Source organism: Rhinoraja longicauda, chromosome 4 (assembly GCF_053455715.1).
Source record: "Rhinoraja longicauda isolate Sanriku21f chromosome 4, sRhiLon1.1, whole genome shotgun sequence".
Lineage (NCBI taxonomy): Eukaryota > Metazoa > Chordata > Chondrichthyes > Rajiformes > Arhynchobatidae > Rhinoraja > Rhinoraja longicauda.
Window position 1 is genome coordinate 33783560 of NC_135956.1, and position 24354 is coordinate 33807913.

Below are 24354 nucleotides of genomic sequence, written 5' to 3' on the forward strand. Positions count from 1 at the left end.
TCGATCCACCATGTTCGTGCCGAACAATGATCACCCAGTACACCAGCTCAAACCCAGAGACAATTTACATACAATTACTAAAGCCAATTACCTACAGACCTGTACGTCTTTGGAGTGTGGGAGGAAACTGGAGCACCCGGAGAAAACTCACGTGGTCACAGAAAGAACATACAAACTCCGTACAGGCAGTACCCATAGTCAGGATCGAACCCAGGACTCAGGCAGCAACTCTAATGCTGCACCACTGTGCCAACACATCCCTTGTGATATGTCTTGTAACATTTTACAAGCAAAACATTGTTGAAAAATACTAGAATACTTGTATTCTAGTATCTTGAGCTCAGAACGATTCTCATGGACTGTTTTCTTCATTCAGAGTACCTGGATATGACCTTCAGTGTCTGACTGGGTATTATTGTTTTAACACAGCTCTGGAAGCCTGAGGGTGGTGACATTGTTATAGCTACGGGCTAATGTTTGGGCTTTTCTGGCTTGGATTAGCCATTGCTCCACTAGATTTGCCCACAATTCCACTGGGGGGAAAGGGGGGGGGGTAGGTAGGGGGGGGTGAGGGAAGACATGTTTTGAGCCATGATACACTGGCTCAAACAAATGGTCACCCGAGGAAGAGGAATCAAAGAAAAAATTCAGGAGGATTCTAAAATTCTATAACAAATCTCAGGCAGGCTGCAAATTAGATAAATGATTTCATGGCTGCAGCCTCACTACATATTTATCTAACAGAATTATTTCCTCATTATCATCTTCTCAAATTGCAACCATTAATTTAAAACAATATGGTATTTGAAAACATTGTGAGCAATTGATTACTAAACCCATTTTAGACGATATTGGAATATTTTGTCCCCTGATCCATCGTTTGAGGAAATGGACCATGGCTTTGAATGATATATTTTCATTAACAGTGCCACAGCAGCAAGACAACAGAAAGGGGAAGATGTAGCACTTGCAAAGGACATCCAGAATGCTGGTCTGATAATTCTTTATTGCACAATCAATTACTGTAATACAAGATAAACAAAAAGTTAACAATATCATTCTGTGGACAATACTAAGGTTTCCGGAAAAAAAATGATTGTCACTCAATGTGCTTCACAAAAGGAGTTTTCTTCATGAATAAATAATCCGATGATTCATAAATATTTACAATATAAACAAATGAAGAAACAAAAAGCTTTGGCTCATTCATTGAGGGTCTGACTAATTTCTGGCATTTGCTGTTGTTATAGCTGCAACCAGCAATAATTCGTAAGTTGACAAGCTGTTGGGGGAACAATTACAGCAAAAGGAAAGGAAAACTTTCACACATACAAATGGTCCATTAAGTCTATATTAGCCACGTACACTAAATGTTTTTTTTTGTTGAATATAAGGATTATAAAGGTAACCAGGGATTGTATTCTCCACAAAATTGAAATGCATACTGTGCCTCGAACAGCAACGTGTTCAGTGACCCAGTACTACAACAATCAAATTCCTCTAGAAGTTGACTAACACCAGAGCTGACTGATAATATTGACATTATTAATGCTTTATCAGTGGGAAACATTGAAAAAAATGGTCTCAGTCATTCTAAGCCAACGGGCCTGTGTCGGGAGAGGGAAGAGAGCATTATTCTGTCCTCCTTCTTCTCTGTTGCCATTTTCTCAATTAGTCACTTTTGTTCCAAAGTGATTTCCAAAGGAGTGGGAGACCACTGTTCCAGTGTCTTTCCTTTTCCTTCACAACAGGGAGAAGAAATGCAGGAAAGCACAAAGTACTGATCACTTCATATGCAAGTAAGGAAAGGAGGAACGAGAAACATTAGTTTGTCCATTCGCATCTTTTCTTTCCTCAAATATGATCAATTAACTTTACAACTTATAACACCATCCCCACAGCTTCTAGATTAGTTTAGTTTAGTTTATTTTAGTTTAGTTTAAAGTTTAGTTTAGTTTAAAGATACAGTGTGGAAACAAGCCTTTCGGCCCACCAAGTTCACACCGACCTTCGATCACCCATACACTAGCTCTATCTTATCCCACTTTTGCATCCTCCACACTTGGGACTATTTACAGAAGCCAATTAACCTCCAACCCTGCATATCTTTGGAGTGTGCGAGGATACTGAAGGACCCGGAGGAAACCCACGCGGTCACAGAGAGAACGTGTGAACTCTGCACAGACAGCAGGTTCAAAACTGGTCTCTGGCGCTGTGAGGCAGCAGCTCTACCGAAGGTTTGAATGTCTGCAAATACCATTGAGCACTGATCAGCCAGACCATCTGTGATCATTTTGCCAGGTGCAATGAAGGAGAAAGACATCAATGTCCTACCTCCGTTGTGACGGTGCAGTGTTTGCTCATGGTTTGACAATGAGTAACAGAGCACAGGTTGATTGCTCAGCCTTTCGCACCAGAGAGGGAACCACACTGCATGCACTGATGATATTGGTTAAAATGAATCACCCTTGGGTGTGAAAATAGGATTATTTGTGCTGAAGCACACACAAATACATTTTTAAGATGAGAGGGGTAAAGTTTAAAGGAGATGTGCGGGGCAAGATTTTTTTTTACATCGTTGGTAGTGAGTGCTTAGAACACACTGTCGGGAAGTGATCTGATAGGGGTCAGGGGTTATAGGGAGAAGGCAGGAGAATGGGGTTGAGAGAGAAAGATAGATCAGCCAAGATTGAATGGCAGAATAGACTTGATGGACTGAATAGCCTAACTCTTCCTAGATTTTATGATAGTGGCATTTAGACTTTTGATTAGGCATATGGATATGCAGGGAATGGAGGGACATGGAATATGTGCCGATAGATAAGAATTGTCTTTTGTGTCTTGCTCAGCACAGATATTATGGGCCAAAGGGCCTGTTTCTGTGCTACACTATTCTATGTTTTATGTTCTATGTTTTTACAAATAAAAATGAGTGCAAATTGGTGCAATTTCAAGGTGTCAGAACCTGACATTTTGAACACCATGAAACACTATTCCTGCTGCATGGGACCCCGGACAAGTTTCTCATGACAGAGAAGAAGGCCTGCCCAGCCCTGCAAATCCAGGTGGGCCATCAAGCCCTCCCATTCCCTCACTTTGGCCTCGCATGTCCATCAGCTCCATTCCGATTCCCTTCCCACCCATCTGCACTAGGGATAATTCAAGGAGCCAATTAATCCGCCAACCACCATCCACCTAAACAGGAATGGCATTAACTGTGGTCATGAAATCCAGGATCACCCTAATCAGAATTTGACACCTCAGGGTGAGATGGAAGGTTGCTTGCTGCCCATTCAGTACTGCCACTGGCAAGGGGAACAGGCTACACGGCACAAGGGTTAGACATTCACGTGTTTTCAAATGATGCACATGCAAAAGCTGCTTGGACACTTGGACTCACTGATTTAGATGATAAGGCATCCTTGTTTGTGGCAACCTGCAGCCTGAGTGTAAAATCTCATCATAGAGCAATAGACAACTTTTAGTTTGGGTTTAGATTATTGTCACATGTACCGAGGTACAGTGAACCACTTTGGTTGCGTACTAATCATTGAGATGGTGATTAACCGACCTGACCATTGCATTTGGACTTAACACACTCTCTCCCCTCCCACTTGCTACATCACCCCACAATTTAGGAATTCAAAGATGGGTGGAAATCTGAAACTTACTTTCTCAATAGGCTATCAATGCTGGGCCGATTCCAATTGTTTGACATTTCTTTTGGATAAAGTTAAGTATGGATACACAGTATCCGGAGAGGAAATGCAGATTGGGCAAGGCCTAATTGAATGGGTGCGTTGAATTAGAAGGAATCAATGTACATAACATTGTTTGTAAATTTGCAGATGGCATGAAAAGACATGGTAGAAAGTGAGGAAGAATATCTAAGTTTACCTAAGATCTACTTCAATTGGGAAGGTGGGTCAAGGAATGGCAAATGGAATTTACTTTTGACAAGTGTGAGGTGTTGCACTTTTGTGTGTAAAACCAGGGCAGGACATACACAGTAAGGACATGTTGGGCTGAAGGGCCTGTTTCCATGCTGTACAGCTCTATGACTCTGACTCGATGAGTGAAATTGGCATAACGTGCAGTGATGTGGAATCTTTAATATAAGGAAAAAGCTTTGAACTGCTTCCCAAAGAGTAATCAAGGAACGTGAAGTTGGTGGTTGGAGAGTGAAAGGAAAACAGAATGATGGAAGATTACAATAAAATGGAAACCGCTAGAAATGGTGACTGTATAAGAACCACGACATAAAGACTCAATCTCTTTTCAATTGGTATTGTTCATATAAAGAATGAAATGGTCACAAGTGACCCGAGAGTAAATTAAGCTTTTTACACGGGGATAAAAATGAAAGGGTTCCTGGCCAGAGATTGAGAGTCATGGAGGATATCGTCTCAGTCTGTCAGGAGGATTATGGCTGGAATAGACTTAGTGAAGTATTTCGGCTTGAGTTTAATGGATTAACGTTTGCTCTGGGCATTAGTCAACTCCTCTAGACTGTCAGTAAAATACTTTGCATTTAAAATAAAAATTATTGTGCTCTTTTAGTAACAACAGCTAACTAACAATATTTTGAATAATGTGTGTACATTTATATGAATATCAATTTTATTTTAAATATTAAACAGCTACAGTATAGAGAGCTGGTGGATTAAAGTAAAAGTTTTGCAGTGCAAGCAGATTTTTACAGTCTCTCTCTCTCTCTCTCTCTCTCTCTCTGAGCTCCCACAGGGGACCCAGCGAGTGGAATAAAAACTAAGGAAAGCATTGGCTTGTAGAACTGAAGTCTGATGATGTGAAGCTCTTTCATCACAGTTTACCAGGAATCAGGGGGTTGCTTTCTCAGTCTGGACGGGGTGGGCCATATCGGCTGCCGCGGTGTCTGCCAGACCTCCATCAATCAGAATTCAAGCATTCAATCGCCACCTCATAGCAGAACTTGTACTGATCCTGAAAGACAAACGCAAATTAAGCATGCGAACAAAATCCTTTTCCTCGTTTTATAATTGACCCCCTCTTTAATGGAATGTACGGACCAGTGGGTCAAGAGCGTAAGGGTTTTTTTCATTCCCCGAGTATGGGCAAAGCCAGCATTTAATGTTGATCCCAAATACAGGGCAGCACAGTGGCACAGCTGGTAGAGCTGCTGCCTCACACCGCCAGAGGCCCAGGTTCGATCCTGACCCAGGGCGCTGTCTGTGTGGAGTTTGCACATTCTCCCTGTGCCTGCTTGGGTTTCCTCCGGGTGCTCCGGTTTCATCCCACATCCCAAAGACGTGTGCGATTGAAGATTATTTGGCCTCTGTAAATTGCTCCTCAGAGAGTGGACAAGTAAGTGGGATAACATGGAACTAGCATGAGCAAGTGATTGTCGAACAGTGTAGGAAGGAACTGCAGATGCTGGTTTAAACCGAAGATAGACACCAAAAGCTGGAGTTACTCAGCGGGACAGGCAGCATCTCTGGAGAGAAGGAATGGGTGATGTTCTGGGTCGGGACCCTTCTTCAGACAGTTTAAACCAGCATCTGCAGTTCCTTCCTACACATTCCCCAATCTTAACTGTCCCTAAGTGAGATGCAGCACATTTAATGACAGTGAAAATTCCCTCCATGAAGGATGGCGTTTCTCACTATTTCCTCCTGCTGGGTTTTCTGTTGAGTTGATACGGATCTTGCAAGGAATGTAGGGGAGCCCTTACAGAAGTTCTAGGCCATATGTGTAATTCATAAGATCATAAAATGTGGGAGCAGAATTAGGCAATATGGCCCATCAAGTCTACTCCGCCAATCCATCATGGCTGATCTATCGTTCCCTCTCAACCCCATTCTCCTGCCTTCTCCCCGTAACCCTTGATACCATTACTAATCAAGAACCCATGAATCTCTACTTAAAAAATATCCAATGACGTGGCAATGAATTCCACAAATTCACCACACTTTGGCTACAGAAATTCCTCCTCATCTTCATTCTAACGTTACGTCCTTTTCTTCTGCGGCTGAGCCCTTTGGTTTTAGACTTTCCCACAACTGTTTTCAAGAGAGAGTTAGATTTAGCTCTTAGGGCTAACTGAATCAAAGGATATGGGGAAAAAAGCAGGAACGGGGTACTGATTTTGGATGATCAGCCGTGATCATATTGAATGGCGGTGCTGGCTCAAAGGGCCGAATGATCTACTGCTGCATCTATTTTCTATGTTTCTATGTTTAACTGAAAACATTTTCTCCACATCCACTCGATCTAGGACTTTCATTATTCAGGAGATTTCAATGTGGTCTTCCCTCATCCTTCTAAACTCCATTGAGTACAGGCGCAGAGCCATCAAACGCTCCTCATAGGTTGACCCAACCCACCCATAAGGGCGGCACGGTGGCGCAGCGGTAGAGTTGCTGCCTTACAGCGAATGCAGCGCCGGAGACTCAGGTTTGATCCTGACTACGGGCGCCGTCTGTACGGAGTTTGTACGTTCTCCCCGTGACCTGCGTGGGTTTTCTCCGAGATCTTCGGTTTCCTCCCACACTCCAAAGACGTACAGGTTTGTAGGTTAATTGGTTGGGCAAATGTAAAAATTGTTCCTAGTGGGTGTAGGACAGTGTTGATGTGCGGGGATCGCTGGGCGGCGCGGACCCGGTGGGCCGAAGGGCCTGTTTCTGCGCTGTATCTCTAAATCTAAATCTAAAAAATCTAAAAAATCCCTGGGATCATTCCCGTACTCCTCCTCCGAACCCTCTCCAACTCCAGTTACTGTGGCCAAAAAGCTAATGCAGGAATGGTAAGCATTTGTTGCCTGTAAATTAAGGACTGCAGAGATTCATCTTGGGGGAAGGCACAGTGGTCCAAAGAGTTGCTGCCTGACAGCGCCAGAGACCCTGGTTCGATCCTGACTATGCGTGCTGTCTGTACAGAGTTTGTATGTTCTCCCCTTGGCTATGTGGGTTTTCTCCGGGGATCTCCAGTTTCCTCCCACATTTCAAAGACGTACAGGTTTGTAGGTTAATTGGCTTCAGTAAAAATTGTAAAATTGGCCCTAATGTGTGGGATAGTGCTAGCATATGGGGATCGCTGGTCACCACAGACTTGTTGGGCCGAAGGTCCTGTTTCTGGGTTGTATCTGTAAACTAAAGTAACTAAATCTGGTCAGCTCGTACTCACCAGCAGGTCGACCATGTTAGGCTTGTTGTTTCGCAGTGTCTTCACAGCATGGAACACATCCACTGCCCTCTGTTGCTTCAGCATTTCACACACGATGCTGATCGCACAAAACGCCCCGCTGCGCCCTCCGCCATTCCTGCACACGCACCAAGGTTGGGGCACGACTTTAGCGCTCACCTCACTGTTACATTACAATCCCGATCCCAACATGCACAGTGGAGCCACAGGAGATGGCGGAAGCTGGAATCATGTGCTGGAGGAACTCAGCAGGCTAGGCGGCATGTGCCCAGCCCTGGTGACGGAAATAGAGAGGTGACCTTTCCAGAGGGGACCCTCCTTCAGACACTGAATATCTGAAGAAGGGTCCCAAAACATCGCCTGTCCGTTTGCCTTCACAGGTGCAGCCTGGGCTCCCAAAACACACACACAAACTCGCTCACACACACACGTACACACACACATGCACACAAACACACACACATGCGGACGTGCACACACACAAACACACACAAATGCACATGCACACAAACACACACACACACATGCATATGTGTACACACACGCAAACACACACACACACAAATACACATGTGCAAACACAAACACATGCACACGTGCACACACACGCAAACACACACACACACCTACACCTACCCGTAAAATAATTCATTCTTTATCCCATTACTATTATTATTATTATTTTTTTTTAATATATATAGTGAATTTTTTATTGTTGTTTACTATGGGGTTTTCACAGATGTTTGCATATCTGTTGTGCTGCTGCACGTAAGAATTTCAGTGTTCTGGTTTTAGACATATGACAATAAAACACTCTTGACTCATGACATTCTTAAGACCAACTCCATTGTCTCTTTGTTCAGATATATCCACCAAAGGGCAGTGAGGTGCAGGTGGGAGGGAGTGACCCTAGACTTCTCTACACTGCTTCTGAACCTCATTACCTCTCATTGTATCAGGTCAAACCTGGGCAAGGACAGGTCCTTGTGAACCATTGGAGATGATCCTGTGTTGCATGAGTCAGGCCGCCTCTGCAGTGTTCAAGTTGTGACAAATGTCTCTGCAGGTCTGTGCTGGCGACTCACTGCCACTAGACTACATTGTATGCAGTCAGCAAACAGTGTGATTACTTCTGTCACATTAACCTAAACTGGAGTCAGATCTAATCCCCGAGATGCGAGATCAATCTGTACTCCTCCACTTCCAGTGAGGAAACCGCGCTCATTGTGAGCACACTGAGTCACTTGGCTGGTGGGTTTTCAGGTGTACAATCAAGGTCTTGCCCTTTCAAACAAACCTTCTGCTAAATTATTTAAATAACTCCCAAAAGTGAGCCTATTATTCAAAGTAAACTGTTACACTCTGCAAAGCCCTAGTCTTCCAAAGGGGAAAATGGAAAGATTTATCACGCACTATCATAAACAATTAATTCCACACCGGAATCAACAATCTTTGTGTTTGTGTCACGGTATTGCATTCACATTTTTGGTCAATTCAATTTGTTTGACACACTTTCCCGAGTATTTGGTGGTACAAGAGGTGAAGTAGAGGTTGTGAGAGAGAATCGAGCGTGACTTACAGACAGTGGACGACCGTGCGACCTTCCCCACCGTCATACTCCTCCTGCCATTTTTCCACCTGTCTGATGAGCTTGAGGAAGGATCGCTTGGAGACGGGATTGTCCCGATACATGGGCCATCCGAGAAACTGGAACTGCTGCACCATCCTGTAGCCGTCTTGAGGCTGAATGTTCACGTACCCATCAGAAGACAGAACGACACATGGAAAAATAAACATCATCACACAACCTTGAGTAACCATGATGTAGTAACGAGGAACTTCAGATGCTGGTTTATACCAAAGACAGACACAAAATGCTGGAGTAACTCAGCGGGTCAGGCAGCATCGCTGGGGAAAATGGATAGGTGACGCTTCGGGTCGGGACCCTTCTTCCGACTGATTGTAGTGGGGAGGGGTGGGGATGGGGTATAGAAACTTTAGCTTTTAGTTTAGTTTAGAGATACAGCGTGGAAACAGGCCTTTCGGCCCACTGAGTCCATGCTGACCAGCGAACCCTGCACACTAACGCTATCTTACACACTCTGGGGACAATTTACAATTTCTCCAAAGCTAATTAACCTACAAACCTGTACGCCTTTGGAAACATAGAAAATAGGTGCAGGAGGAGGCCATTTGGCCCTTCGAGCCAGCACCGCCATTCATTGTGATCATGGCTGATCACCCACAATCAGTAACCTGTACCTGCCTTCTCCCCATATCCTTTGATTCCACTAGCCCCTAGGGCTCTATCTATCTCTTTAAAATGCATCCAGTGAATTGGCCTCCACTGCCTTATGTGGTAGAGAATTCCACAAATTCACAACTCTGGGTGAAAAAGTTTCTTCTCAACTCAGTTTTAAATGGACTCCCCTTTATTCTTAGACTGTGGCCCTTGGTTCTAGACTCCCCCAACATTGGGAACATTTTTCCTGCGTCTAGCTTGTCCAGTCCTTTTATAATTTTATACGTTTCTACACGATTCTCTCTCAACCTTCTATCTCCAGTAAATACAAGCCCAGTCTTTCCAATCTTTCCCCATATGACAGTCCCGCCATCCCAGGGATTAACCTCATGAATCTACACTGCACTGCCTCAATAGCAAGGACGTCCTTCCTCAAATTAGGAGACCAAAACTGCACACAATATTCCAGATGTGGTCTCACCAGGGCCCTACACAACTGCAGAAGGACCTCTTTGCTTCTATACTCAAATCCTCTCATTATAATAATAATAATGCATTACATTTATATAGCGCTTTTCATATACTCAAAGACGCTTGAAGGCCAACATGCCATTAGCTTTCTTCACTGCCTGCTGTACATGCACGCCAACTTTCAGTGGCTGGTGTACAAGGACACCCAGGTTTCGCTGCACCTCCCCCTTACCTAGCTTAACACCATTGAGATAATAATCTGCCTCCTTGTTTTGCCGCCAAAGTGGATAACCTCATATTTATCTACATTATACTGCATCTGTCATACATGTGCCCACTCACTCAACCTGTCCAAGTCACTCTGCAACCTCCTAACATCCTCTTTACAGTTCACACTGAAACCCAGCTTTGTGTCATCTGCAAACTTGCTAGTGTTACTTCTAATTCCATCGTCCAAATCATTAATATATATTGTAAATAGTTGCGGCCCCTGCACCGAGCCTTGCGACACTCCACTCGCCACTGCCTGCCATTCTGAAAAGGACCCATTTATTCCTTATCTTTGCTTCCTGTCTGCCAACCAATTCTCTATCCATGTCAACACCCTAGATTAGTCAAGCAGGATTTCCCCTTCATAAATCCATGCTGACTTGGCCCAATCCTTTTACTGCTATCCAAATGCGCCGTTATTACCACTTTAATAATTGACTCCAGCATCTTCCCCACCACCGATGTCAGGCTAACTGGTCTATAATTCCCCGTTTTCTCTCTTGCTCCTTTCTTGAAAAGTGGGATAATATTAGCTACCCTCCAATCCACAGGAACTGATCCTGAATCTATTGAACATTGGGAAATGATCACCAATGCGTCCACGATTTCTAGAGCCACCTCCTTGAATACCCTGGGATGCAGACCATCAGGCCCTGGGGATTTATCAGCCTTCAGTCCCATCAGTCTACCCAATACTATTTCTTGCCTAATGCAAATTTCTTTCAGTTCCTCTGTCTCCCTAGATCCTCTGTCCTCTAGTACATCTGGGAGATTGCTTGTGTCTTCCTTAGTGAAGACAGAACCAAAGTACCTGTTCAACTCTTCTGCCATTTCCTTGTTACCCATAATAATTTCACCCGTTTCCGTCTTCAAGGGACCCACATTTGTCTTTACTAATTTGTTTCTCTTAACGTAACGGTGCAGGAGGAAACCGGAGCACACTCTTAACAATGTGGGAAGAAACCGGAGCACCTGGAGGAAACCCATGCAGGTCACGGGGAGAAGGTACAAACTCTGTAGGGGCAGCACCCGTGGTCAGGATCAAACTCGGGTCCCTGGCGCTTTAAGGCAGCAGCTCTACCGCCGCACCACTGCGCTGCCTCTTCAAATAATATCTTAGTTCAAATTCCGTACTACTCTTCTGTCAGTATAACACAGCCCATTTATTTCAGTGAACCACTGACTGGCAGGATGGAGTTACAAAATGACAATTATGAAGCTGCCCTTTCAATTGAAACTGCTGTTAAACTGAATCAGTTAAATGCCTCCTAATTACACGCTAATATTATTCAAACTATGTAAAAAAAAAAGTCATTAGTGAGAGCGGTGACTGAAATCCACCTGTTCAACCCTGACCACATCAATGAAGGAGAAAGGTTAAAAATGTATCCTGTACCACTGTACTCAGATTCTTCCTTCATTAAACAATTAGCACATTTTATAAAACAACAGAACATTTCCCACACGGTAGCTCCTCTTTTTAATATTCCCATTCAAAGCAAATATTACAACAAACCAGTGTTGATGTTTAGTAGGTAAAACGTGCTGATGATAAAATGTTAGCAATATGCAAAGAAAATGACACATTTTATACTTTTAAAAATGGCATTTTTAGGGCCAGAGATCAAGATTATGTATTAAAAGTGAAGACGTTTCAGGTTATAAGTACTATCCAGCAAAGCTGTTGAGCTATAAGGATTCACAGAACCAACTCATTCTTCTCCTCAGCACCCTTAAGTTACTGTCAAGTACTCGTGAGGAAAGTATGTTGAGATACGGAGAGTGGAATTTGAAAGGCTGTCTACAGATCTTAATTGTGTCTTTTCTCTCAGTGTGAAACAAAGTCGGTCCTTACCCTGGATGCATTGTAAATTCGGAATATTCTGCTGATGATATCCTCTTCGAGGTCTGCAGACACAAACTCCACCTGCAGGGGGCCGTGCCGATGCACGCCATTTTCTGGCCAGTACTGAGGGCATAGCTGGTTGGAGAAAAGATAATTAACATTAGATCTTTTTCACACAAAGGGTGGTGGGTGTGTGGAACAAGCTGCCAGAGGAGGTAGTTGAGGCAGCGACTATCCCAACATTTAACAAACAGTTAGACAGGTACATGGATCGGACAGGTTTGGAGGGATATGGACCAAATGCTGGCAGGTGGGACTAGTGTAGCTGGGACATTTTGGCCGGTGTGGGCAAGTTAGGCCAAAGGGCCTGTTTCCACACTGCATCACTCTATGACTCTATCATAAGATCATAAGACAGAGCAGAATTAGGCCATTCAGCCCATCGCGTCTGCTCCGCTATTCAATCATGATCTATTTTTTCCCTCTCAACTCCATTTGAAACATAGAAACATAGAAAATAGGTGCAGGAGGAGGCCATTCGGCCCTTCGAGCCAGCACCGCCATTCATTGTGATCATGGCAGATCGTCCACAATCAATAACCCGTGCCTGCCTTCTCCCCATATCCCTTGATTCCACTATCCCCTAGAGCTCTATCCAACTCTCTCTTAAGTTCATCCAGTGATTTGGCCTCTACTGCCCTCAGTGGCAGAGAATTCCACTGCCTTTTCTCCCTAACCCTTGACACCTTTAAAAATTAAGAACCTGTCAATCTCTGTTTTAAAAATGCCCAATGACTTGGCTTCCTTAGCTTCCTGTGGCAATGAATTCCTCAGATTCACCACTCTCTGACGAAAGAAATTCCTCCTCATCTCCATTCTAAAGGTCCTTATATTCTGACGCTGTGCCTTCTGGTCCTAGATTCTCCCACTACTGGAAACATTCTCTCCACATCCACACTATCTAGGCCTTTTAGATCCACCAATTACCACTACAAAAACAATTGTACTATCGAAAGGCCAACCTCCAAAAGCCTCCAATGTGCTTGAAGGAATTGCTTTTTATTTTTAGTTTACATTGGTTACATAGATAAACGTGGGTGTTCTTAAACAGCCAAGACTCAACAAATATTAAATGGTCAACAAAGTTTTATGTTAAAAGCTTTGCGGGGGTGTGGTAGTTGGATGCAACATTGAAGAACGTGACCTCGTGGGTTTTCACCGTGTGCTCAGGTTTCCGCCCACATTCCAAAGACGTGCAGGTTTATAGGTGGATTGGCTTCTGTAAATTGTCCCTAGTGTGTACGATAGAACTGGTGCGCGGGTAATTGTTGGTCGGCGCGGACTCAGTGGGCTGAAGGGCCTGTTCCACGCATTACCATGAAAACTAAAAAACTAAAAACTAAAAACAGTAAGTGAAAGGTTAAAGGCAAGAAAGTCACTTCTAAACAATTGCACACAGCCAAATGTGGATACTAGCAGCTGTTTTTTGTGCTTCCTGAGTGTGAATGACATGGTCCACAATTCCCTTCATATTGTTTCCATTAGAAATGGCCCCAGCGTCGTGACCTAGCCACTTAATGCACAATTTGATATTTTCCCCTTCACACACTAAAAGAGTAGTCCCAGAGCTGCAGATTAATGTGCACTTAATCATCTAGTCCCATCTACACATATGGTGAATTTTGCCAAGGAACTCTTCTGCGGATGCTTTTTAGTTGAAAAAGTCATCCAGCTGGGTCTAGTGCCTCATCTACTTGGACCTGATCCAAACTTCATCCCCCTATATGAGAAAGGGGGTGTTCCCATTAGCTGAACGGCTTCAGGGATGCACTGTGGAGCCTCGCGACCCGGCGGACAGGCCGCTGAGATTGAGGAGAGCGACTGAGAGCAACCCAGCGGTGGACCACCGAGCACGTGGGAGGACCGGGCGGTGGGGGCCGCCGAGATCAAAGGGGAACCTGGTGGGAGAGTTTGCGGAGCGCCAAGAACATAGGGGGACTCACCGGGGGTGGGGCGTCCGAGAGCGAGGAGGGCCACCGGGAATGTAGGGGGACCGGGCGGGGGGGAGGGTCGCTGATATGAAAGGGGGACACGGCGGGTGGGGGAGCGCCGAGAATGAAGGGGGATCCAGTGGGGAGCCGCCGAGGTCAAGGTGGGACCGGTGGTGGGGTGGGGGTGCCAAGGTCGAAGGGAGATGAGCCTGTGTTCACATGCGACTGCAGGCCTGATTCGCCGCGGCGAGCCGAGAAGATAAAACTGTTCAATGAACATTTGTAACTTTGTCGGCGTCAGAAACGTGGCGATTCTTTGTGCACTGCCTAGGTGAAATCTGCTGTGTGGCTTTACCAGATTGTATGCAAAAAGAAAGAATTTCACAGTACCCACAACCAGCACAAGTGACAATAAAGTATAATTGAATACCATTGAAAGCCTCCATTGAAATGTGGTGGCCAAATAATAACTCTGCAGGACAAATGCAGTGAAATTCAGGTCAATTTTGGCCTTCACTGTAAAGAAGCAAATTATTTTGTTATTTGCTTGTGGTTCTGGTTCCACAATTTTCTAGTGCATTTGACTGCTTTAAAATCTCAGTGCAACAATCCCCCATTCATCCACTAGAGTTCAGTAGCACTGTTTCCAGATCTTGGAGTTTAGAAACACCAGGCTTCGGACAGTAGTGTCTCGACAGGTCACAGAGTGCAGCGGTGTAGGAGGATGAGAGATATTATGATCATGACTGGTGCCGGGCCAAAATGGCAAGCCTCTCAGGGATGGACAAAGATCTTAAACGGGGCCACGCTATTACTTAGAACATAGAACAGCTATAGGCACTTCGGCTCACAATATCTGTGCCGGATATACAATACAATACAATACAATACAATACAATACAATACAATATATCTTTATTGTCATTGTACAGGAGTACAACGAGATTGGGAATACGACTTCCATTCGATGCAATTAATTAATTAGCTAATCAACAGAAGTTTAGACAACCCAGAGAAACAAAATTAGAAACAGTTAAAACAGTATAAAGTGCAAATAGTTCTGTGCCGGGTCGCTGTGCGACGTGACCATCCGAAGGAGACAGTTCATGGGGGGGCATTCAGCAGGACCAGTTCAGAGCAGCTATAGCTCTGGGGATGAAGCTGTTCCTAAGTCTAGAGGTGCGGGCGTAGACGGCCTTGTAATGTCTGACGGATGGTAGAAGTTCGAACAGACTATCGCATGGGTGTGAGGAGTCTTTATGAATGCTGGTGGCTTTCCTGAGGTATCGTGTATTGTAGATGCCCTCCAAGGCTGGAAGCTGCGTCCCGATAATCTGAGCTCTGTAGACTACCCGCTGAAGAGCTCTCCTCTCTGCCTCCGTGCAGCTGAGATACCACACTGGGATGGCATGCGTTAGGATGCTCTCTATGGTGCAGCGGTAGAAGGTCGTCAGCAGCTGTTGGGGCAGAACAGTCTTTTTCAGTGTTCTCAGGTAGAACAGTCGTTGCTGTGCCTTCTTGACCAGCGCAGCGGTGTTAGTGGACAATGTGAGGTCCTCCGAAATGTGAGTGCCCAGAAACTTGAAGCTGGACACTCTCTCCACGTTGATAAAGATCGGAGCGTATTCTCCATTATGTGACATCCTGAAGTTGATGATCAGCTCCTTGGTCTTGGAGGTGTTTAGGGACAGGTTGTTATCTGAGCACCAGTCCGCCAGGTTCTGCACCTCCGCTCTGTAGTGTGTTTCATCACCGTTGGTGATCAGCCCGATCACCGTTATGTCATCTGCAGACTTAACAATGGTGTTGGTGGCGAATGCAGGAACACAGTCGTGTGTGAAGAGGGAGTAGAGCATGGGGCTCAATACACAGCCCTGTGGTGTGCCGGTACTCAGGGTGATAGTGGAGGACAGGTGCGGTCGCTCCAGCAGGAAATTCAGGATCCAGTCGCATAACGACGAGCTGAGGCCTAGCTGGTGGAGTTTGGTGATGAGCGTGGTGGGGATGACCGTGTTGAAGGCAGAGCATTCACCAAGTCCAACTATTTTGAGCCTGCACACTCCATATCCCTCAATCCCCTGCATATCCAGATGCCTATCATTAAGACTCTAAAATGCCACTCTCGTATCTGTCTGCACCACCAATCCCACTTTTAAACGTTGTCTCCCTCACGTCAAACCTATGCCCTCTCGTATTTGATAATTCCTTTCCGGGAAAAAGGTTCTGACTGTTTACCTCGGCCCCTCATGATTTTATGTACTTTTATCAGGTCTCACCTCAACCTCCGACATTCCGGCATCAGGAGAAAACAGTCCAACCTCTCCCTGTAGCTAAAACCCCCTAACCTAGGCATTATTCTGATAAACCTCCTCTGCACCATTTCCAAAGCCACTACGCCCTTCCTGTATTGAGATAACTAGAACTGCACACAATACTTCAAGTCTGCCCTAAGAAATGTTCCATAAAACTACATCACGACTTCCTGACTCTTATACTCAATGCCCCAGCCAATGACGGCAAGCATACCACATGGTGGTTATATGGAATGAGCTGCCAGAGGTGGTAGTCAAGGGAGGTACAATAACACCATTTAAAAGACACTCGAACAGGTACATGGATAGGAAAGGTTTAACGTGGTATGGGCCAAATGCGGAAAATACACCGCAACCCTCTGTCTTACATCAGTACACCAGTTCTGAATTCATACAGCTAAATACCTGTTAATCCTGTGCGTCTTAATCTTCTGAATAGCCTACCATGGGGAACTTCATCAAAAGCCTTACAAAAATCCTAGTCTGCCCCACCCTCATCTATCACCTTCATCATCTCCTCAAAAAACTCGATCAAGTTAATAAGACACAACCTGCCAAGTACAAGGCCAAAGATAGACACAGTAACTTAGCAGGGCATGCAGCATCTCTGAAGAGAAGGAATGGGTGACATTTTGAGTCGAGATCCTTCTTGCTGACTGTCCTTAATTAACCCTTCCTCTTCCAAATGGAAGTAAATCCTATCCTGCAGAATCCTCACCAATAGTTTCCCTACCACTGACATGAGGTTCACAGCTTATAATTCACAGGATTCTCTCTACTTACATTCTTAGACAAGGGACTTCTTGAAAAAGTGCTGCAGGAACTCAGTGGATCAGGCAGCATCTGTGGAAGGAAATGGACAGATGACGTTTCAGTCAGAAGAAAGGCTCCAACCCGAATCATTGTCTGTCCAATTTCCCCGCACAGATGTGGCCTGAGCTGCTGAGTTCTTCCAGCGGTTTTTGTTTTGCTTAAGATTCCCGCATCTGCAGTCTATTGTGTCTCCATACGACTTTTCATCAGATCACAACAGTTCAAAACACATATTGCAGAAGAGCAAGTTAATGGTCCTAAAAATAATTTGTTCTACTTCACTCTTCGGAGAAGCTAAGTGAATAAGTACTATCTATCAGAGTGATAAAAAATAAAAGTAGGCAAGCACAAGAATCAACATTTAAATTCTCTTTTTATTTGACAGAGTGCAAAACCTGGCTGCTTTTAGATCATTAGAGTTATCTCAGCCACTAATCGAAGAACATGAGTACTTTCATTGATGTTTATTGCCTGCCGAAATCTGTTTTCTTATCTGTCCCTCACATAGTTCTGGCAATTTACTGCCTAATATCGAAGCAGCCAAATCAACTTTCATGGTGCTCCCTGATGGGCTTCTTTCAATCTCCTGCCATAACTTCTTCAGAAGCAAAAGTAGCTCTCTTGAAGTCAGGCCTTGAAGAAACTTGACAATCTTCAATCAAACCAAGGTTTCTTTGTCAGTTGGATTTTCTGAACAGAATAAAGTGTTTAAGTGAGGATCTGTGCTAAGACCTCCTACTGAGTTGGTTTGATGGGAATTCTTTCTCCATGTCAGGGAGCGGTAGTTTCTTTATAATGTGAGGTTACATTTGATAGTCAAACTGGCTATCAAACTGTACAACTCATCCCCCTTCTGTCGTGGGGTAGACTGAGACTGACTCCCCTCACCCCCTCCCCCCCCCCCCCCATCCCAATCTTTGCACATCCCCAATCCTTTCCACTCATCACTTTAATTTCATGTTTCATGTATTTTGTGTCTTATGACTTTTGGCAGATCAATTTCCCTCTTGGGATAAATAAAGTTCTATCGTATCGTATCATATCGTACACAGGTTCAGCTTCAGATTCAGATCGGTTTATTGTCATATATAGATCAGGATGCAATTAAATCCCTTGTTCGCAGAAGGCACATAGAATCAACATTAAATACCATGCAATTACAGAATAATGCAATGAGGTAGAGTTAGGAGCTCATGGTTCAAAGCCACTATTACCACTGACACCGATATCAGAATGACACCTCCTCAACATAATGTGTCCCAAACCCAGTGGCATTTATAAATCACATGTGGAGAAGTGATGGCACAACAAATGGGAGCGGCACGGTGGCGCAGCGGTAGAGTTGCTGCCTTACAGAGCCGGAGATCGGGTTCGATCCCGACTACGGGTGCTGTCTGTATGGAGTTTGTACGTTCTCCCCATGACTGCATGTGCTTTCCACGGGGCACCGGTTTCCCCCCACACTCCAAAGATGTACGGGTTTTTAGATTAATTGGCTTTGGTAAAAATTGTAAATTGTCCCTAATGCGTAGGATTGTGTTAGTATACCGGGATCGCTAGTCTGCGCGGACTTGGTGGGCCGAAGGACCTGTTTCCATGCTGTATCTCTAAACTAAACTAAACTAAATAAGTGAGAATTTCAATGGCTTTGAGTGGTTCAATTCTGCAGGTGCTGTCAATGTATAGTTTGCACTTCTCTGTCTGGCTCTCTGGCTGCTTCTTGGTGCTCCAGTTTTCTCCCACATGCCAATGATTTTTAGTTTAGTTTAGAGGTACAGTATGGAAACAGGTTCTTTGGCCCACCGAGTCCAGGCTAACCATCATTCACTTTAGTTCTATGTTATCCCACTTTCACATCCACTCCTGACATGCTAGGGGCAATTTACAGAGGGCAATAAATCTACTAACCCACAAATCTCTGTGATGTGGGAGGAAACCAGAGCAGCCGGAAGAAACCCACGTGGTCACAGGGAGAATGTGCAAACTCCACACAGTCAGCACCCGCGGTCAGGATGGAAACCGGGTCTCTGGCGCTGTGAGCCAGCGGCTCTACCAGTTGCACCACTGTATCACCCATGCCCCGCAATGTGCCGGCTGGCAGGTTAATTAGCCACTCTAAATTACCCCTGCGGTAAAAGTGAGTGGCACAATCTGGGGAAGATGATGAGAATATTGGGAGAATTACATCGAGGGATTAATGTAGGATTAATGTAAACGGGTGGTTGATGGTTAGCGTGGACTCAGTGGGACATAGAGTCTGTTTCCATGTATCTTTTTATGAAACGCTATAGACCAAGGGTACAGGGTTAATTACTTTTTGTTTATCCACAACTATGGAAGCTACAGTTTCATTAATATTCTGATGATAGTTAATAAGCTAAAACATAAACTCTATTTCTCTCTCCAAGGATTCTGGCACATTTTTTTAAAGTTCCCAGTTTTTTTTTGCTTAATTTGTCTCAAATTCTATTGCTCTACACTCAGTCGATGACCACAAGAAGGCCTTGCTCGCCTCTTGGGCAGTTCAATTCTCAGCATAATCAAGGACGTTTCACACCCCGGTAACTCCCTCTTCTCCCCTCTCCCATCAACAAGAGGTACAGAAGTATGAAAATGCACACCTCTAGTTTTAGGGACAGTTTCTTCCCAGCTGTTATCAGGCAACTCAACCATCCTACCAACAACTAGAGAGCGGCCCTGAGCTACTTTTTACCTCATTGGAGACCCTCGGACTATCTTTGATCAGACTTTACTGGATTTTATCTTGCACTAAATGTTATTCATGTTTTTCCCATTATCATGTGGATGTTTCGATTGTAATTATGTATTGTCTTTCTGGTTAGCACACAACAAAAGCTTTTCACTGTACCTCGGTACACGGCAATAAAATAAACTAAACTCAAATCTGACAACGTGTGACCACAGTTGACGTTTTTCAAAATGGTTAAACAGTCAATAAATTCTTCACCTTCCCCAAAAGGGAATGACTTATTCTGCTTCACCTCATCTCCCACATTATCCACCAGCTGAGTTGCAACCTTCAATTGGTGGCTTAGTGGAGCATCATCAAGAAAGACAATGCTGTCAGACTTTAATGGAAAATCAGACACTCAAAATTCCTGTAACTTTGATATTTTACAACATTACCTGCCTCTGAAACTTTGACCCACTCAAATCTGATAATCTAGATCTCAATTCAGTAATCAGGCAAAAACATTTTTGATGATAGGTTCAAGCAAAGTGTCCTTAAGAACGCCCTCTGCAGTTCTTCAGTTATTGAACTCAATCTCTTTCTAATCTTCCTGACAAGCTTGCAGAACGCTTTACACTGATGACACATTTTCTTTCAAGCCTGGGAATATCGGGCATACAATGAAGCTGGAAATTATTCTTTCTCACTACTTCTTTCAAAAATAGTTTGGGGGATTTAAAAAAAAGACACAATGTGCTGGAGTAACTCAGTAAGTCAGGTAGCATCTCAGAAGAACATGAAGAACACATCTTCGATATGCATGAAACATACTGTTATGCAGTTTAAGATTTTCCACCGGTTGCACTGGACCAAAGCTAAGCTAGCCCAATTTACACCCAATATAGACTCCACGTGTGACCGTTGCAGGCAGAACCAAGCCACTTTAATTCACATGTTTTGGGATTGTCCTAAGTTATCTAATTTTTGGCAATTAATATTTGATATGCCCAAACTACCAATGAATCTTTGGAACCATCAGCCCCCCTTGCTTTATTCGGTGTGGTAACACAAAATCTTGCATTAAATAATAATAAACAAAATCTTTTGTCTATTGCCACGATGGTGGCCAGACGACAAATCTTGATCAGATGGAAAGATTGTAACCCTCCAACATTTGCACAGTGGATTAGGGATATGTTGTATTTTATTAAATTGGAGAAGATTAGGTATACTGTTAGGGAATCAGCTGACAAGTTTACATTGATATGGCAACCTTTTCTTAGTTGTATTGATGCTTTAGGCTCTGATAATTTTATGGTTGGGTAGCGTCTTTGATATGTGTGTATGTAATTAAGAGTGGAATTGAAATATTAGAATGGTCCCTGATATGTCTTAACATTCCGATTTTTCTGCTTCCCTCCTCTCTGGGTTTTTTTTGTTGTTTTTGTGTTTTATGTTTAGTATATTGAATGGTATTGCGGGTGGGGGGTGGTGGGTGGGGGGATACTTAGCAGCATTAATGTGTTCATGCATTGAATTATCAAAGCTGTATTAATAAAAATCAGAAATAAACTTTGTTAAAAAAAAACAAAAGAACATGAATAGGTGACGTTGTTGTTCCTTGTTTCCGCTTGGAGGAATTCATGTTCATAGGAGCAGAATTAGACCATTCGGTTCATCGAGTCTACTCTGCAATTCAATAATGCCTGATCTATCTTTCCCTCTCAACCCCATTCTCCAACCTCCTCCCCATAACCTTTGACACCCTTACTAATCAATAATTTGTCAATCCCCGCTTTAAAAATCCCAATGACGACCTCCAAAGCCAACTGTGACAATGAATTCCACAGATTCACCACCCCCTGACTCAAGAAATTCATCCCTATCCATTCTAACAGTACGTCCTTTTATTCTGAGAGTGTGCCCTATGGTCCTAGACGCTCCCATTACTGGAAGCATGCTCTACACATCCACTCGATCTAGGCCTTTCATTAGTCAATTAGTTTCAGAGATTCTCCCCCATCCTTCTGAACTCCAGCAAGTACAGGCCTAGAGGCATCAAACGCTCTTCACATGTTAACCAGGATCATTCTCTGGACTCTTCTCATATATGCAGCCAAAAACTGCTCACAATACTCCAAATGCGGTCTAACCAGTGCCTTATAAAGCCTCAGCATAGCATCCCTTGCCTGAATTAAACATGCTTCTAGGACTCTCTTAGGTCGCAGTTATCTAAGGAGTTTAGAAATGACTATTCTAAATGGCGTGTATTACAAAAAACAATGAGATGGGTCTACTGCACATTCCCTCTATATTCCAAGTCTAACTTGGAAAACTAAAAGCTATCCAATGATTTCGAGAAAGATAACGACTCAAAAAAAATCACTAGATATTGGCTTATGCCATGTTATTTTACAGAAGGGCACAGGCCCGTTACAACTAAATGGAGATAAAAGTGACTGCAGATGCTGGAATCCGGAACAAGACACAAACTGCTGGAGGAATTCAGTGGGTCAGGCAGCAACTACGGAGGGAAATGAACAGATTGTGTTTTAGGTCAGGTCCCTTCTTCCAATTCCCTTGAGCCTAACCTGCTGAGTTCCTCCAGCAGTTTGCTTTTGCTGTTATTTTTATCTGTAGTTATATTTACCTATAGCTTTCTTAACTCATATGTCATGACCGATTAACTGGAAATGAGGGTTGATAACCTTCAGATTATTGTGGAAATTATGTTGGTATTCACTTTTCCAAAGCATTCTATTGTCTAAGAGTCACCTTTTGACACCCTGTGGTGGGAAATCTGTTTCTTTGATCCTTTTTTAATCTTTGATCCTATCTCAGCCAGCACAATGGAACAGCTGGTAAAGTTGCTGCTTCACAGCACCAGGGCCCTGGGTCAGATCCTGACCTTGGATGCTGTCTGTGCAGAGTTTGCATGTTCTCCCAGTCACTGCGTGGGTTTCCTCTGGGTGCTCTGGTTTCCTCCCGCATCCCAAAGAGGTGTTGCTTTGTAGGTTTGTTTTGCTAATTAGTTTCTCTGAAAATACCACTGGTGTGTAGGGCACTATGTGAAGGTGGGATAACATAGGACTAGCATGACCAGATGATCAATGGTCAGTGTGGACCTGTTGGGCCAAAGAGCCGGTTTCCTTCCTTTATCTTTCCAACAACCAATTGCAATCAATCCATGCAAATATTTGTCCAGTTTTGTAATTATTTACTTCCAGATTTTGCACAGTTTTGTAATTATTTATATTGTAATCTGAACTACTAACTACAATAGTATCCACATTTTCTAGGTAAATCTTGATGGTGAGGATGCAGCCACTGATAGTACTATTGTTTCCCAGAAGATACTACCACAGTCTCTTTGTGTAAAACTGACCCTGAATCATATACACTGATTTGCTGCATTAGAAAGATCATGGATCTGAAACGTGGTCTATTTCTCAATGCACAGATGCACTCCCCGATTTGGTAAAAGTTCCCTTGGTTTTCAGTATTTTACCCAGCCACATACCTTTGCAGGATCCACATCATTCAGCATGACGATTGATGTACAGTGATAGTCCAACACCAGTCTCCAGAAGTCCTTCACAGTATTTGGTAATGGATGTTGGGTAACAATGAAAGCTGAAGGCTGCTTATAACTCTGAAAACATGAACAAAAGAATTAGAAATAAGGAACTGCACATGCCGGCTAATACCACAAAAGGACAAAAAGTGCTGGAGTAACTCAGCAGGTCAAGCAGCATCTCTGGAGAACTTGGATGGGTGACGTTTCAGGTCTGAAGAAAGGTCTCGACCCAATATATCCTGCACTCAATGCTGTACCCTTTAACCTTTACCTGTATGGTGCAGATAGCTTGATTGTCATCATGTACAGTCTTTTCTTTAACTGGATAGCATGCAACAAAAGCTTTTCACTGTGCCTCGGTAATACGTGACAATAATAAACTAAACTGAAACATCACTTATTCATGTTCTCCAGAGATGCTGCTTGACCTGCTGAGTACACCAACACTGTGTGTCCTTTTGTAAACAAAGAATTAGACAGAGTAAATGGTTCTAGTTTCAATGTTTTTTCCCAATGTTTTCTGTTTTTTTAATTAAAGACTGGAAGGATAGTGAAAGATAGTAGAAATTTGTGAAGCACGTTTACTTGTATTGTGTAAGGTAATTACTACTGTAGCCACATTGATAGTGGCATTAATTTCATATGGACAACATAACTGCATGAAATTTGAATCCACAACACCTAAATTACTAATCCAGGTATTATTTTGTATCATGTGTAATTGGATAAATTCAACACATTCCTTCAACTTAAATATTTAATGAAAAACAAATGAAGTCTAAAAATTTGATTTGATCCTTTACTAACATGCTAAACAATGTTTGCATTTCGCACTAATGGCCATTTAGGTCCCATTAATAAACAGCGTACTAAACAAAAATTGTACTAAACAAAATCTGAAACAATTTTAGGATGGATTACAGCTGAAACAAGTGCTAAGTGGGACTCGTGTAGCTCCTGA

At 43.6% G+C, this 24354-nt stretch overlaps 1 protein-coding gene across 6 annotated transcripts in view; it reads right to left on the reverse strand.

Moving 5' to 3' along the window:
- Window positions 1–992: 992 nt before the first annotated feature.
- LOC144592686 (receptor-type tyrosine-protein phosphatase mu) overlaps window positions 993–24354 on the reverse strand; it is a 606124-nt gene continuing 582762 nt past the window's right edge. For 5 of the 6 annotated variants that reach the window (XM_078397499.1, XM_078397500.1, XM_078397496.1 and 2 more), the window contains 5 exons: window positions 23337–23468; window positions 12018–12143; window positions 8759–8922; window positions 7162–7297; window positions 993–4962 (listed from right to left, as the gene is read on the reverse strand). In XM_078397499.1, coding sequence (XP_078253625.1) covers window positions 4909–4962; window positions 7162–7297; window positions 8759–8922; window positions 12018–12143; window positions 23337–23468 — 612 coding nt within the window. In that variant the 3' untranslated portion in view covers window positions 993–4908. Of the gene's footprint in view, window positions 4963–7161; window positions 7298–8758; window positions 8923–12017; window positions 12144–17094; window positions 17155–23336; window positions 23469–24354 lie in introns of all 6 variants that reach the window. The other variant, XM_078397494.1, reaches the window with a different exon arrangement.